This window comes from Nuphar pumila, chromosome 6 (genome assembly GCF_984573655.1).
Source record: "Nuphar pumila chromosome 6, dmNupPumi1.hap1.1, whole genome shotgun sequence".
In the NCBI taxonomy this organism is placed as follows: Eukaryota; Viridiplantae; Streptophyta; class Magnoliopsida; order Nymphaeales; family Nymphaeaceae; genus Nuphar; species Nuphar pumila.
Window position 1 is genome coordinate 37,883,318 of NC_143254.1, and position 13,096 is coordinate 37,896,413.

Below are 13,096 nucleotides of genomic sequence, written 5' to 3' on the forward strand. Positions count from 1 at the left end.
CTTTCTAAGTAGGAAAAAATCTATCTGACTCATATTAACCCCACTTTCATAAATATTGAATCATTTTCAGAAATATGAGCCACTGAAAATATCATGTTAAAATCGCAATATTTTCAAATATTGGCCATAATTGTGGCAGAGATCCATACTTGTTGCTTTTTGCTTATTAGCTTTACATTATTTAGGATGTAGTAGTTTTCATCTCCAGGTGTTCCAATTAGTTCTATAATGCATGTCATATTGAATTTTAGGCCAGATCAACTTGGCCAATAAACTCTTCAATGATTAAAGCCAATCTTATCAGTATTATATCATACTGTACAACCTATGTCACAGGGATTCGGCTAACCAAGTGCCACGCCACGTCGACGCGATTGTGGTCAACCTGACCCTGGGTGCGGTCAACGCACCCAAGGTCATAAATGTCCAAATTTTGAACTTAAAAAAAAAGAGCCCAATGAAATGGGCTGAGAGGAGGATTAGGGCAAAAAAAAATTGCCCTCTCCTCCTGACCCCGACGCCTGCGACGACTACGAGCTACCACCGTCCGGTGATGCCTCCTCTCCATCTCCAACCCAGGTACGCATTCTCTCTCTCTCTCTCATTCTCTCCTTCAATCTCTCTCTCCCCTCGTCTATCAATCTGTCTCCTGAAAACACTAAAAACTCAACCTTAATCATAACCCAAGACTTTGATCCGTTTATAGGTTTAAGAACCATAATCACAAATCTCTCCTTGTAATGTTTTCAAAAATCTGTTTTCTTGGATAAATATCATAAAAGTTATGGTATTTAAAAAAATTGGGTTTTCCCAAAAAAGTGAAGGAAATGTTTTGGAGTGTATATATATATAGTAATACGCTGGTTCTGCCCACTTTCTTGTTCTGTGCCATTCTGCTCAGCTCAAAATCATAGTTTTTTGGTGTTTTTTCTCACATTCAACACCATAGATGTGATATATAGGTTTTGTTTAGTGGGAACCGGCTTTTGGATCACCAGAATATGACCTGTATACAGGTTTTTCCGGTGATTCAAAATCAATGGCTATGAAGGTATTGAAAAGAGCCGAGAAACTAATCTTGATACTTCAAACACTCACAAGTATATGCTAACACAAAGTAGCATTCAAGTATCCACACCACAAACCTGAGAAAAGTGCTTCAAATGCACTATTTCATTAATGAATATAAAGGAGTAAAAACCCTTTATTGAATTACATTTACAATGGGCTGAAGCCCTTATTTATAGAGGTAACACTAAAGAGAGGGAGTCATTGGGCTGTACCCAACGGCTCAAATTAGAGCCGTTGGGTACAGTCCAACGTCTCTTACATTTTGGCAGACTGTGTTAGCTGTACACAGTCTGTTATTAGCAGACTGTGTCAGCTGCACACAGTCTGTGATTTATTGACAGAAAAACCATCGTCTCTTACATTTTGGCAGACTGTGTTAGCTGTACAGTCTGTTATTAGCAGACTGTGTCAGCTGCACATAGTCTGTCATTTATTGACAGAAAAAAGTAAGTAAAAAGAAACAGAATATATATATATATATATATATATATATATATATATATATATATATATATATATATATTCAAGTATATATATATATATATGTACTATTTTCTAAGAGTCTCCCTCAAACTTATGGTGAAATCACTGAAAGTTTGTAAAAAGTTGAATCTTGGTGAGCACAGTGCCTTGGTGAAAAAGTTCGCAAGTTGATATTCTGATGTTACATAAGAAAGATCAATAGTCTTCTTTAAATATTCTTCACGAAAAAAATGGCAATCCATCTCTATATGCTTAGTTCTTTCATGGAATTCTCATATTTGAAATTAGTTGTTTGAGCCACACGATTTCCATGGTAGTAGTTGTCATTGCTCTATATTCTGCTTATGGAGATGATAGTGACACATTTTGTTGTTTCTTGCAGCTCCATGAAATCAATGATTCACCTAGAAACACACAAAAACCAGTTGTTGAGCGCCTATTATTTGGATCGCTTTCCCAATCAGCATCAGAGTATGCAATAAGATCTAAGAAGGAAGAAGAAGATAGAAATACTCCCTTATTTATTGTGCTTCTAACATATTTAATGATTCTCATGATTGCACTCATATGAGCTTATGTTGGAGGATGTTGAAATTGGCTGGCTATATATACAGCATGAGCTATATCAGGTCTTGTAATACTTAGATACATAAGAGATCCCACGAGCTGTCTGAAGGGGGTTGGGTTGTCCAAGGGAACTCCATCATCGGCTCGTATTTTCATTCCAACAGTCTCTGGGATGTCAACAACTTTATCATTTGATAGTCCTGACCAGAGTTACCGGAAGCGCCTAAGCAAAAGGGGAAGTGCGCTTCGGAAGCGCAAAACGCCGCTCTTCCGAAGCGTGAGGGGAAGCGTCCCCCTTTTTGGGAAGCGTGTTTCCCTTTTATGGGAAGTGTGCTTCCCATTTCGTCCCCCTTTTTGGGAAGTGCACTTCCTTTTTATGGGAAGCGTGTTTCCCTTTTATGGGAAACGCGCTTCCCATTTATGAGAAGCGTGCTTCCCCCTCGCTTCCCCATTTTTTCCATTTTTTCGCTTCCTACTCGCTTCTGGTTCGCTTCTGGTTCGCTTCCTAGGTCGCTTCCGAGACGGTTCGGAATTTTCTTCTAAGTGGTCCTACGCTTCCCCGCTTCCTAAATTTTTGAAAGTGCCTCGCTTCCCGCTCCCGCTTCCCGTATCGCTTCCCGCTCCCACTTCCTCGACTGGTAACTCTGGTCCTGGCCTGTCAATAATATCTGAAGCAAACTTTGTTTGTGACAATATGTATACTCTGTTACAGTAGGATACTTCTATACCAAGAAAGTATGTTAGGAACCCAAGATTTGTCATTTCAAAAGAATTTTTCAAAAATTGTTTTACTTTCTTTATTCCATCTTTGTCACTACCTGTAATCAACATATCATCAACATACAAAAGTAAAATTATAATACCTGCAGAAGAATTCTTGATAAATAAGGTTGTATCAGTATATCATGGTTTAAAACCATATCTTGTAATAACATTGTTAAAAGTATCAAACCAAGCTTTAGGTGCCTGTTTGAGACCATACAATGCATTTTTTAATTTAAGCACTTTACTTGAAGGGATTATCAATCCCGGTGGAGCATCCATATATACTTCCTGATATTTTCATTCAAAAAAACATTTTTAACATCCATTTGAATTTTGAAATATATTTCAATTTTTAATAGCTGAAATAGCTACAAGCATTTGAACTGTGGTCATCCTGGCAACAGGAGCAAAAGTTTCTTCGTAATCAACTTCGTATTCTTGAGAATATCCTTTGGCAACTAGCCTGACTTTATATATTTTCAAGGATCCATCACTTTTGGTTTTTACATTGAAAACTCATCTACAACCTATGATCTTTCCAATGGGTAAATTTAGGATTTTCCAAGTATTAGCTTCTTTAAGAGCATCTAATTTTATATGCATAGCTTTTATCTACTCGGGTAAATTTTTTGCTTCATTGTAACATGAGGGTTCATAGTAAGAATGAATAGCTATAAGACAAGCTCTATATTTAGGGGAGAATGAGTTGTAAGACATAAATTTATTTGGGATCCTTGAGGTTCGTTCAGATCTACGAATAGTCGTTTGTTCTGACGGTATTTCTAATGCTTCATGATTACTTTGATTTCCATCTTCATTGATTGCATTTTGATTCCTTCTAGTGCATACTATTGGTTCAACTCTTGTTATATTCTCAATAGAAGGTTCTACACAAAAATTTTCATCATTAGACAGCAGTTTAAACAAAAATGAGTAATCGGAATTTAAGTCTTGCAACATTTTTCTTCAAATCCACTTTCATTTTCAACAAAATTAACATTCCTTGAGACGAGAAGTTTATCATTTTTTATAGCATAACATTTAAATTCTTTTTGTGTTTCAGAATAACCAATGAACGCACAGGGAATAGCCTTAGAGGACAATTTGTCTCCTTTATCATTTAAAACATAACATTTGCAACCAAAGATTCTCAGTCTTTCATAGTCAGGTTCATATTTAAATAATTTTTTAAAGATAATTTCATTGGACAATGTTTTTGAAGGCATCCTATTTATAAGATATATTGATGTTAACGCAGCTTCGGCCCAAAGATTTTTTGGAACATTTTTAGCAATAAAGAGTCTTTGTAGTTTTCATAATGTGTCTGTATTTTCTTTCTGAAATTCTATTTTGTTGTGGAGTTTTAGGACACAATCTTTGATGTAGAATTCCTTCATTTTCTAAAAAATTGTTTAAATTCATTTGACAAATATTCTCTTCTAGAGTCAGTTCGGAGGATTTTGAGTTTACTTTCAAATTGATTTTTAATCATGTTATGGAATGTTTTGAAGATTGCGAATACATCAGATTTAAATTTAAGAAAGTAAATCCAACAATATCTAGTGAAATCATCGATAAACACAACATAGTAGGAGAATCCTCATTTACATGCTACGGGTGCAGGACTCCATATATCTGAATGAACTAATTCAGAAGGCATTGTAGAATAAAAAGTTTTTTGACCATAAGGCAAGGCTGACATTTTACCAAGTAAACATTCTTTACATTCAAAATTTTCTTTACAAATATTCTTGGTAACAGGTACAAAATTTAATTTCTTTATATTTAAATGCCCAAGTCTATGATGCCAAGTCCGTATATCTTTTGTTTGGGCAATGTTACAAAAGTATTCCTTTGGAATACAAAGAAAATCCATATAATAGAGATCTCCTTGCCTAGAACCTTCCCCAATCAATTTTCCGAACCGGCGATCTTGCACCCAACATTTTTTGATGAGAAAATGACAACACATCCATGATCCGAGATTTGCGAAACTGAAAGTAGGTTAAGATGAAGTTTAGGTATAAATCTTATTTTTGAAATATAAAATTTGTTATGTTTTGACAACTCATTTTTAAAAGTTTCAATACCTTCTATTTCTAAGGCAGTACCATCAGCAGTGGAAACAAAAGATGTTTTTGAATTAGATTGACATTCAGATAATATAGTCTTATGTGGAGTCATGTGAAAAGAAGCTCCTGAATCAAGGAGCCAAGAGCACATATCAGGAGTGGATGACCATGCAATGGTTGCTCATGAGGTGGATCCTTTAAGCAATGGTTGCAAAGCCTCCGTCAGTTGAGATAAGGATTTTGTGAAGTCCTTCAAATTCAAAGTCTCCTCATTTTATTTTGATGGTGTAGCGGCAACACGTTTTCTTGAGGCTTATATTTGTATTTAGGACATTGAGGCCTAATGTGATCGGGCTCATTATAGTTTTAACAAATGAATTTTTATTCTCTTCTATTCCTTATTAAAGTGAGGTGGTTTATATGGCTTAATGTAATGTCCTGGTTTTAATGCGGTAAGAGCACATTCCTCTTCTTGACCATTGCTAGAAGTAGCAAGAACACTAACATTTTTACTCATGTTTAGCCTAGTTTCTTCTCCACTAAGTTTAGTGAGAATCTCATGAATAGGAAGAGGTGACGAAGATGATAGCAAGGAGGCCCTTGTTTATTCAAATTTGGGTCTCAAACCATAGAGGAAGGCGAATAGTCTATTTTCTTCAACTTGAATTCTTCGCATTTCTATACACTTACCTTCTCATTTGGGTTCAAATTGGGCAAATTGGGTTCAAATGAAAGATAATTCCATAAAGTAATCTCTTACATTTTTATTTTCTTGTTTGATATTTCTAACCTTTTCTTGGAGATAATATTTGTGCGCCATATCTTTTTTGGTAAACATACCTTTAAGATATTCTCACGCTTCATTTGCCTTTTTGTAGCATAATAGATTTGAGGCAATTTTTGTCTCAACTCCACTTAGCATCCATGAAAGAATTTTTGTGTTTCTCATTTCTCATTCATCCAATTTCTTATAGTATTCTTCCATGGCTTTATTTTGTTCTTCAAGACTAATCTCAACCTCATTTTCACCTAATGAAATTTTGAGAGTGGGTTCAAGAATAGTACCTCTTACGAATCCCCACAAACCTTCACCTTTGGTGAATGTCTCCAAGTGTCCCGCCCAAATGTTATAGTTGCTCCCTTCAAGTTTGAATGGCGGAATAAAGTTGGAATTGCTTGTATTGTGTGGAAAAGATTCACCCATAGTGAATTAGAGGAGAAACAAAAAAAAAAGGAATTACCACCACGAAGTAGAGTAACCACGAAGTAGAGTAAGCATGCTTTACGAGGTAGCCCACCAATGTACCGTCGATCATACACCAAGCTATGATACCATGAAAAGAGCCTAGAAACTAATCTTGATACTTCAAACACTCACAAGTATATGTTAGCACAAAGTAGCATTCAAGTATCCACACCACAGACGTGAGAAAAGTGCTTCGAATGCACTATTTCATTAATGAATATAAAGGAGTAAAAACCCTTTATTGAATTACATTTACAATGGGCTGAAGCCCTTATTTATAGAGGTAACACTAAAGAGGGAGTCATTGGGCTGTACCCAACAGCCGTTGGGTACAGCCCAACGTCTCTTACATTTTGGCAGACTGTGTTAACTGTACACAGTCTGTTATTAGCAGACTGTGTCAGCTGCACATAGTCTGTCATTTATTGACAGAAAAAAGTAAGTAAAAAGAAACAGAATATATATATATATATATATATATATATATATATATATTCAAGTATATACATATATGTATTATTTTCTAACAGGTATCAGTTTTTTTCGCTCATAAAAACATATTTTTTCATCAAAAAACCTGATCCAAGAGTCGATTCTCACTAAATCGAGCATGCTAAACACATCTAACGGTTCAGATCTATCATAAGACACTTCAAAACTATGGGGAAGAATCGAGCATGAATTGATTTGATGATATTATGATAATTGTTTTTTATTTCATTAGTGTTGCTGTTGTTAACTGTTAAAACTTAAAAATTATATATATATAATTTTATATATATACCTTCCCGCACCCCTGCACTCAAGTTTTTTTAAAGTGCCGCATCGCCGTACCTGCACCCGCAGCCATGTGACATAGTGTACAACATGATACGTCATATTACATTATCAACCCTTTAGGCAATATGATACTGCACATAATATCGGAAGGTTATAATTATTGGGCTGTATCATGAGATATGGTGGTGTATCGTACGATACACCCTGTACAATAAAAAAAATGTGAACATTTTGTTTTGTTAGTTGTTACATATTGCTTTGTAGATTTTAGCAGTTCATATCAATGTTTAATCGTAATAATGCTTAAATTTTATTTCTTTTTTTATTGCAGTTCATGATTTTTCCTGAATTCCTAATTTTTTCTGATTTTTTACTTTTTTTATTTTTGTAATTCTTAAAAGTTTTCTTTTGTATCTTACAATACGTTATGATACACACATATATCTGCCCCTTCCAATATGGGTTCTGCTATGCTTTATATACCATTGATGAAAGCTGATTCATAAATCTACACAGCATACTGACATGAAAATAAATATCAGATATTGATCATGTTATCCAACCAGAACACCAAATTACCAGATGCCTACCTCTCTGAATGACGAAATCCGATACTGGCATCAAGAGTGGTTTGCTTGAGACTGCTAGAACCTCGGCCTCTGCCTCTCTTTTCAACTCCTTTAGTAGGTTCAGATGCACCATGAGACAACTTAGAAGTTCTAGACGGCCTTGTTCCTCTACCACGGCCTGTGGACTTTGAATTTGAGAGCATCTGGCCATCATCTTCTTCATCACTGAAGGTATTTGAGCTTCCAAGGTCTGCCTTACCTTTACCTTTGTTATCCTAAAACATAAAATATCAAATATCAGACAACATAATAGGATTTGATAACTGCAACGCAATATACAGAAACATCCACTGGATATGGATGGAAAGAAACTAACTACTACTGAAACAAAAATTACCAGCAAGGCTTGGGAACTGGATCTAAATGGCAGCTCTTCATTTGGATGCACAGACCTTTCTTTAACACGTTCCTGCAGGTGCAACTCTTTAATGAAATTATTTACATCTCACTGCAATACTGCATATCTACATGTTAAGTAGTGCTACCAGTGTTCATATCTGAAAGACTTGCCTGCATGCACTGACCCACTTTCACAATCAAATCTTCCTCCCGGTCAGTTTTAAGAGTATCCGCCTCCAAGGCAAGCTTCTTCTGTACATTGATAATCAAAGCATTTCTTAGAACATTTGGCTTTGTGAAACTTCCAGGGAATTCCATTGTTTTGAAGAATTCTAATTAAACACTTACACGTGTCTCTTCAAGATTGTATTGCACACAGGAATAGAAAGCTGTTTTATCATCTTTGTTAACAAATTCATGTAATGCAACATCCAAATCATTCACTGGAAGAATCTCCATTTTCTGCAAGCATTTAAGGAATAAAATTACAATTGATGCTAAGAAATTAAGCTCTTCTCTTTGATAAATGCAATGATAATGCGTCAACTATGAAAATAGTTCCTTTTAGATGTTTTTTTGGACCAATTTGCTAAACATATGTTACAGTTTGAGTCTGTAGGTGCTGACAAAAGAAATATTAACAGAGGTACTAGGCATCCATATTCCAATAGATGGTTATATGTAGATGAAAGTTCACATGGTAAGCACAAACGCAACTGCAAGCACATGGACAAAGAACTGCATAGATTGCCCAAAACATTCTCCAATTCATCATACTTCTTAATCACCCAAGCAACACCTTTCAAATATTCAACTGAATATGGCTGAGGAGACCAACTTTTGCCTGCAGACTTTCCCAAAGAAAATTCAGGTGCAGAAATAATGGTTGATTTTGGTTTTATAAGAACACTTAATTCAAAATATTAGAATGAAACACAGTTTATTTGTCAATTTTTGGTTTTAAAACAAAAACTACCGATCATTGAGTTTTAGTCAGTCAATCTATGGCACAAAAAAGTTATAAAGCAGAACAGTTTGTTCAAAATATAAAGTTATTTAATTAGCACATATTTGCAACATGTTCAGTACTCGGTAGTTTATACATCACCTTTCCCCTTTTACATTTGATATTAGACTAGACATTACATCAATTATTTTAATTAGCACAAACAACATAGCAACCAGATACTGTCGTTGATTTCAATTATTTTATTTTGTTTTGGAATGCAATAACCTCCATATTGAACATAAAAGGAATCACCTGCTTCAGTTATATATTTAAAATTTTCCACTCTTCCACTTGGACAAGTTCTGATAGAGAATTTACTCTAATGAATGAGCATCCACTGATCATACATCAGATTCTTTGCCTACCATGCCTGACACCCAAATGTTACTGATGTCTCAAAGTAGGGTATCATCTTGCAAGCTATGTCACAGGGACTCAGCCAACTGGGTGCCACACCAGCGTCGATGCGACCCGATGCGGGTGCGGGTGCGCGTGCGGGTGCGGGTGCGGGTGCGCGTGCAGGTGCGGCACCCAGTGTGGTCAACCTGACCCTGGGTGCAGTCAATACACCCAGGGTCATTTATGTCCACCTTTTGGACTTTATATATATATTTTTTCTGCACCCCCGCACCCATGTGACATAGCTTGCAAGATACTTGAAACAAAGAAAATATATAATAACATCACAAAATATTGAAACCCTCATGTTATTTATTTTCCTTTTTCCAATATCTAAAAAAATCCATTTCTTGAATATTTTGACACTGCTGAGCTTCTCGGTTGTTATAGCCCAAAAACCTTTTTCTGTTGAAATTTCCATTTTCTAAAATATTTTGCTTTTATTTATAAATTATAACCCTAAGAAGTTCTTGACGCAATTATTGTTGACTATAAGTCTATAAGTAATACAGTAAAATGTGCAGTCACTGATTGTCAACAGAAAATCAGATCATAGTTTACAAGTACAAAGGCATAACGGCTGTTGAAGGCTGATACCCAAGTAAGACAATCGCATAAGGCATACTAAAGAAAGAATAGATATTTTAATATATTATTAGAAAATGACAGAGGATGTAGTCTTTGTCACTATGCAGAAGCACGATAACCTCAACGGCACAAAAAAGAACTTTGCAAAAGTCAATAAATGTAGAGTATGCTACCAAGTTACTTTCAGCAACTAGAGCCTCTATATTTTGTTGATTTAGTTCTTCTGGGCGTAACCGCTCTGAATCTTCGATTTTTTCTGCAACCATCAGAAGCCAGATAAGTGTACTAAAGGATAATAATGTCAACAATAGCATAACTTGAGAGAGAGAGAAGGGGTCATACAATGATGTTGAAAGGGGGAGGTTATATATTTTTACATTGTATGTTTGTTTTAAGGCTACCATAAATCATCAATTAAGCACTCAAACACTGCATGTCAAGAAATCCATTGAACAGGTTGAGGAAATGAATCTTACAAAGCAGATATCTGTAGTGCTATACAAACCTAAAAATGTATTCATTTGAACCCATGGGTGTGAATCAAGCTAACTGACAACTGACAAGGGATGTGGTTGCCGGATTCACATTATTAAACCAAGTGACACAAGGTGTCTTTCTAACAAAAGTTCTGAATTTCAAAAAAGTTTATTAGAGTTTGTGGTCTTGGAGACTTCATATTGATGTGTTTCTGAGTTCCAAGTGGGTGACTAGGAAAGGAAATAGGGATAAATTCTGAATCTACAAGCAGATCTGCTGTTGATATTTCTCTTGTCTTGCATTAAAGGTGTTGAGGCTAAGACAAGGCAAGAACTGGACAGAAAAATTAACCAATCCCACAGTTCAATCTAACCCCTTAGCTGTCCATGCTTGAATCTTGATTTGACTTTATGGAATGACCAAGCCACTATCCATCTCAATGGAGAATGACTAACTTATAATGGGTTAGCTTACAATATATAAAGGAAGTCTGAAGTCTGAACTCCTTACAACTAGCAAATCCACCAGTGTGGTTCCAACTTCCAAGGAGTTAATGGTTGATCATCTAACCTCTAACCAAAGGCTATTGATGATGGACAAATTGCAATAGATAGCAGATCAGATGAAATGGTTTGTCTGATGTAAATTAAAGTTAGTGCGTGAAATAACCTCTACTGGATGGTTCATACAAAATATTTTGAAGAAAAAGCCACACTGTTGTTCAACCTATACAGAACCTATACAGAGATTCATGGAAAGTGTGGTATCAAAAATATGTCACTTTGTCAAGCATGTGATGCTGGGACAAATGCACAGATGAAGTGAAAAGACCAAAGTCGGGGGAAAAGATCCAGGTTCAAAAAAGGACACCCACTTTATACCATCTTTATATAGTTTTTCTCACCAGTATTGTTAGCTATGTAACATGAGTGCTTTTGTACCACTGAAGCACCCACGACGACACTGCTGGGTGAGGGTGTGGGTGCGTCACTCGACATGGCTGGGTGCGGATCAACAAGTATCAAGTGCGATCAACCCCATACCCAGTCATTTTCATCTAATTTTTTATTTGGTCAACTTTGAGCAAGTCCAAAATTGTCCAAATTTGAAAAACAAACTTAGAAACCTAAAGAAACTTATAGTTGTGTGTATGTATATATAGAATATGAATTTGCTACAACCGTTTGTACATGCAATATAATAGAAAACACCATTTTTTCCTTTTATGTACATTTAACCTTACAAATGTGATCTATATAATTTCTTCCTAGAAAACAGATTTTAAATCATTCTTTTGCAAAACATAAGTTGGTTTTTCATCAAGGGCTTTAAAAATCAATGGCCCAAGATATACCAAAATTTCATGATTCATAAAATCTTATCTTTACATAAAAAAAATGGTGTAATACCAACCAAACAAACCATGTTAAACACACCTATGAGATCGGATTGAGTGAATATAACTTGCACCTATGCTTTTCCAACTAGATTGTACACATAGTAGTAATATATATATATATATATATATATATATTAGGTGGTAGCTGCTTATCGCCAGTGGATGCACACGCAATGGACGATGCCCCGTGTCTCGTGCTATAATACAAACAATAGAGGTGGACAAAACAGCCGTGTATACCATCTGTATATAGTTTTTTCTCACCTGTATTGTTACTGTTGCTTCATCCTACCCTTTCCTAGTCTGCCATGGCTCTACAGGGTGATTCTTACTTATTGCAGGTTTAACTAGAACCAAAACTATCCATAAAACTGACAACAACAAGAAGCGCATCTAAAACAAACATATATCTGGATGCTAGACGCAAACTTTGTTTTACTTGGATAACAACCGATACCTTCATGAGATTGGCGTTTCTTTGCAGCCTTCGAAAAAATTAGAATATCCTGTGGATTTGCCACCTACAGAAGCAGAGCATGGTTTGGTTGGTCAACAGAAATATTCAATATGCATATAAATGACATGGACAAAAAACCCTTTACTTTTGACATACTGAACTTCCAGGACAACTAATATAAGTACGTCAATACTGGCAGTTTGGGATACCTTTCCCACATACTTTTGACCAAATCTTTGAGGATTAATTGTCATAAATCCTGTATAGTCCACCTGCCAAAAGATTTGAATAAGCAAAAAAGATAAGAAGAAGAAAAGGCACCATATAATTGGTGATTGGAGCTTGATATAAAAGATTAAAAATCTACTGACTCACTATTAGTTACTGTTAATACTAAATATTAAACAACTGAGAGCTTTTCAACCAGTATTCAACTTCATAAAACAGAACATTAATAAATTATGCTCTCTGGGTAGTCAATTGCAAAATTTTATCTTAACTTCCATAGAATCAATTCTTAAGGTTTTCTTGGGTAATATGAGAAGTAGGATACAGATTGCACAAGATGTCTATAAAGTACCTTTGCCTATGTAACAGGGATTCGGCTAGCAGAGTGCCGCACCCGCATCGACGTGACTCGACGCGGGTGCGATTGCGGCACCGGGTGCGGTCAACCCGACCCTGGGTGCATTGACCGCACCCAGGGTCATTTCGGTCCATTTTTTGGATTTTTTTTTAAATTGCCCTATGAAATGGGCTGCAGAATTTTTTTTAAAAAACCTTGGGGGGGGGGGGGCTGCCCCCCTATAACCCCC

General features: G+C 35.8%; 1 protein-coding gene across 2 annotated transcripts in view; it reads right to left on the bottom strand.

The window, feature by feature from the left end:
- The window catches only part of MRE11 (DNA repair and meiosis protein (Mre11)), a 33,328-nt gene that overhangs the window by 10,208 nt on the left and 10,024 nt on the right, over nt 1-13,096 (bottom strand). The window contains exons 13-20 of one of the 2 annotated variants that reach the window (XM_090010242.1): nt 12,491-12,553; nt 12,282-12,345; nt 10,122-10,204; nt 8,301-8,414; nt 8,124-8,204; nt 7,951-8,022; nt 7,575-7,828; nt 6,214-6,322 (exon numbers count right to left, since the gene is read on the bottom strand). In XM_090010242.1, coding sequence (XP_089866368.1) covers nt 6,304-6,322; nt 7,575-7,828; nt 7,951-8,022; nt 8,124-8,204; nt 8,301-8,414; nt 10,122-10,204; nt 12,282-12,345; nt 12,491-12,553 — 750 coding nt within the window. In that variant the 3' untranslated portion in view covers nt 6,214-6,303. Of the gene's footprint in view, nt 1-6,213; nt 6,323-7,574; nt 7,829-7,950; nt 8,023-8,123; nt 8,205-8,300; nt 8,415-10,121; nt 10,205-12,281; nt 12,346-12,490; nt 12,554-13,096 lie in introns of those variants that run through there. The other variant, XM_090010241.1, reaches the window with a different exon arrangement.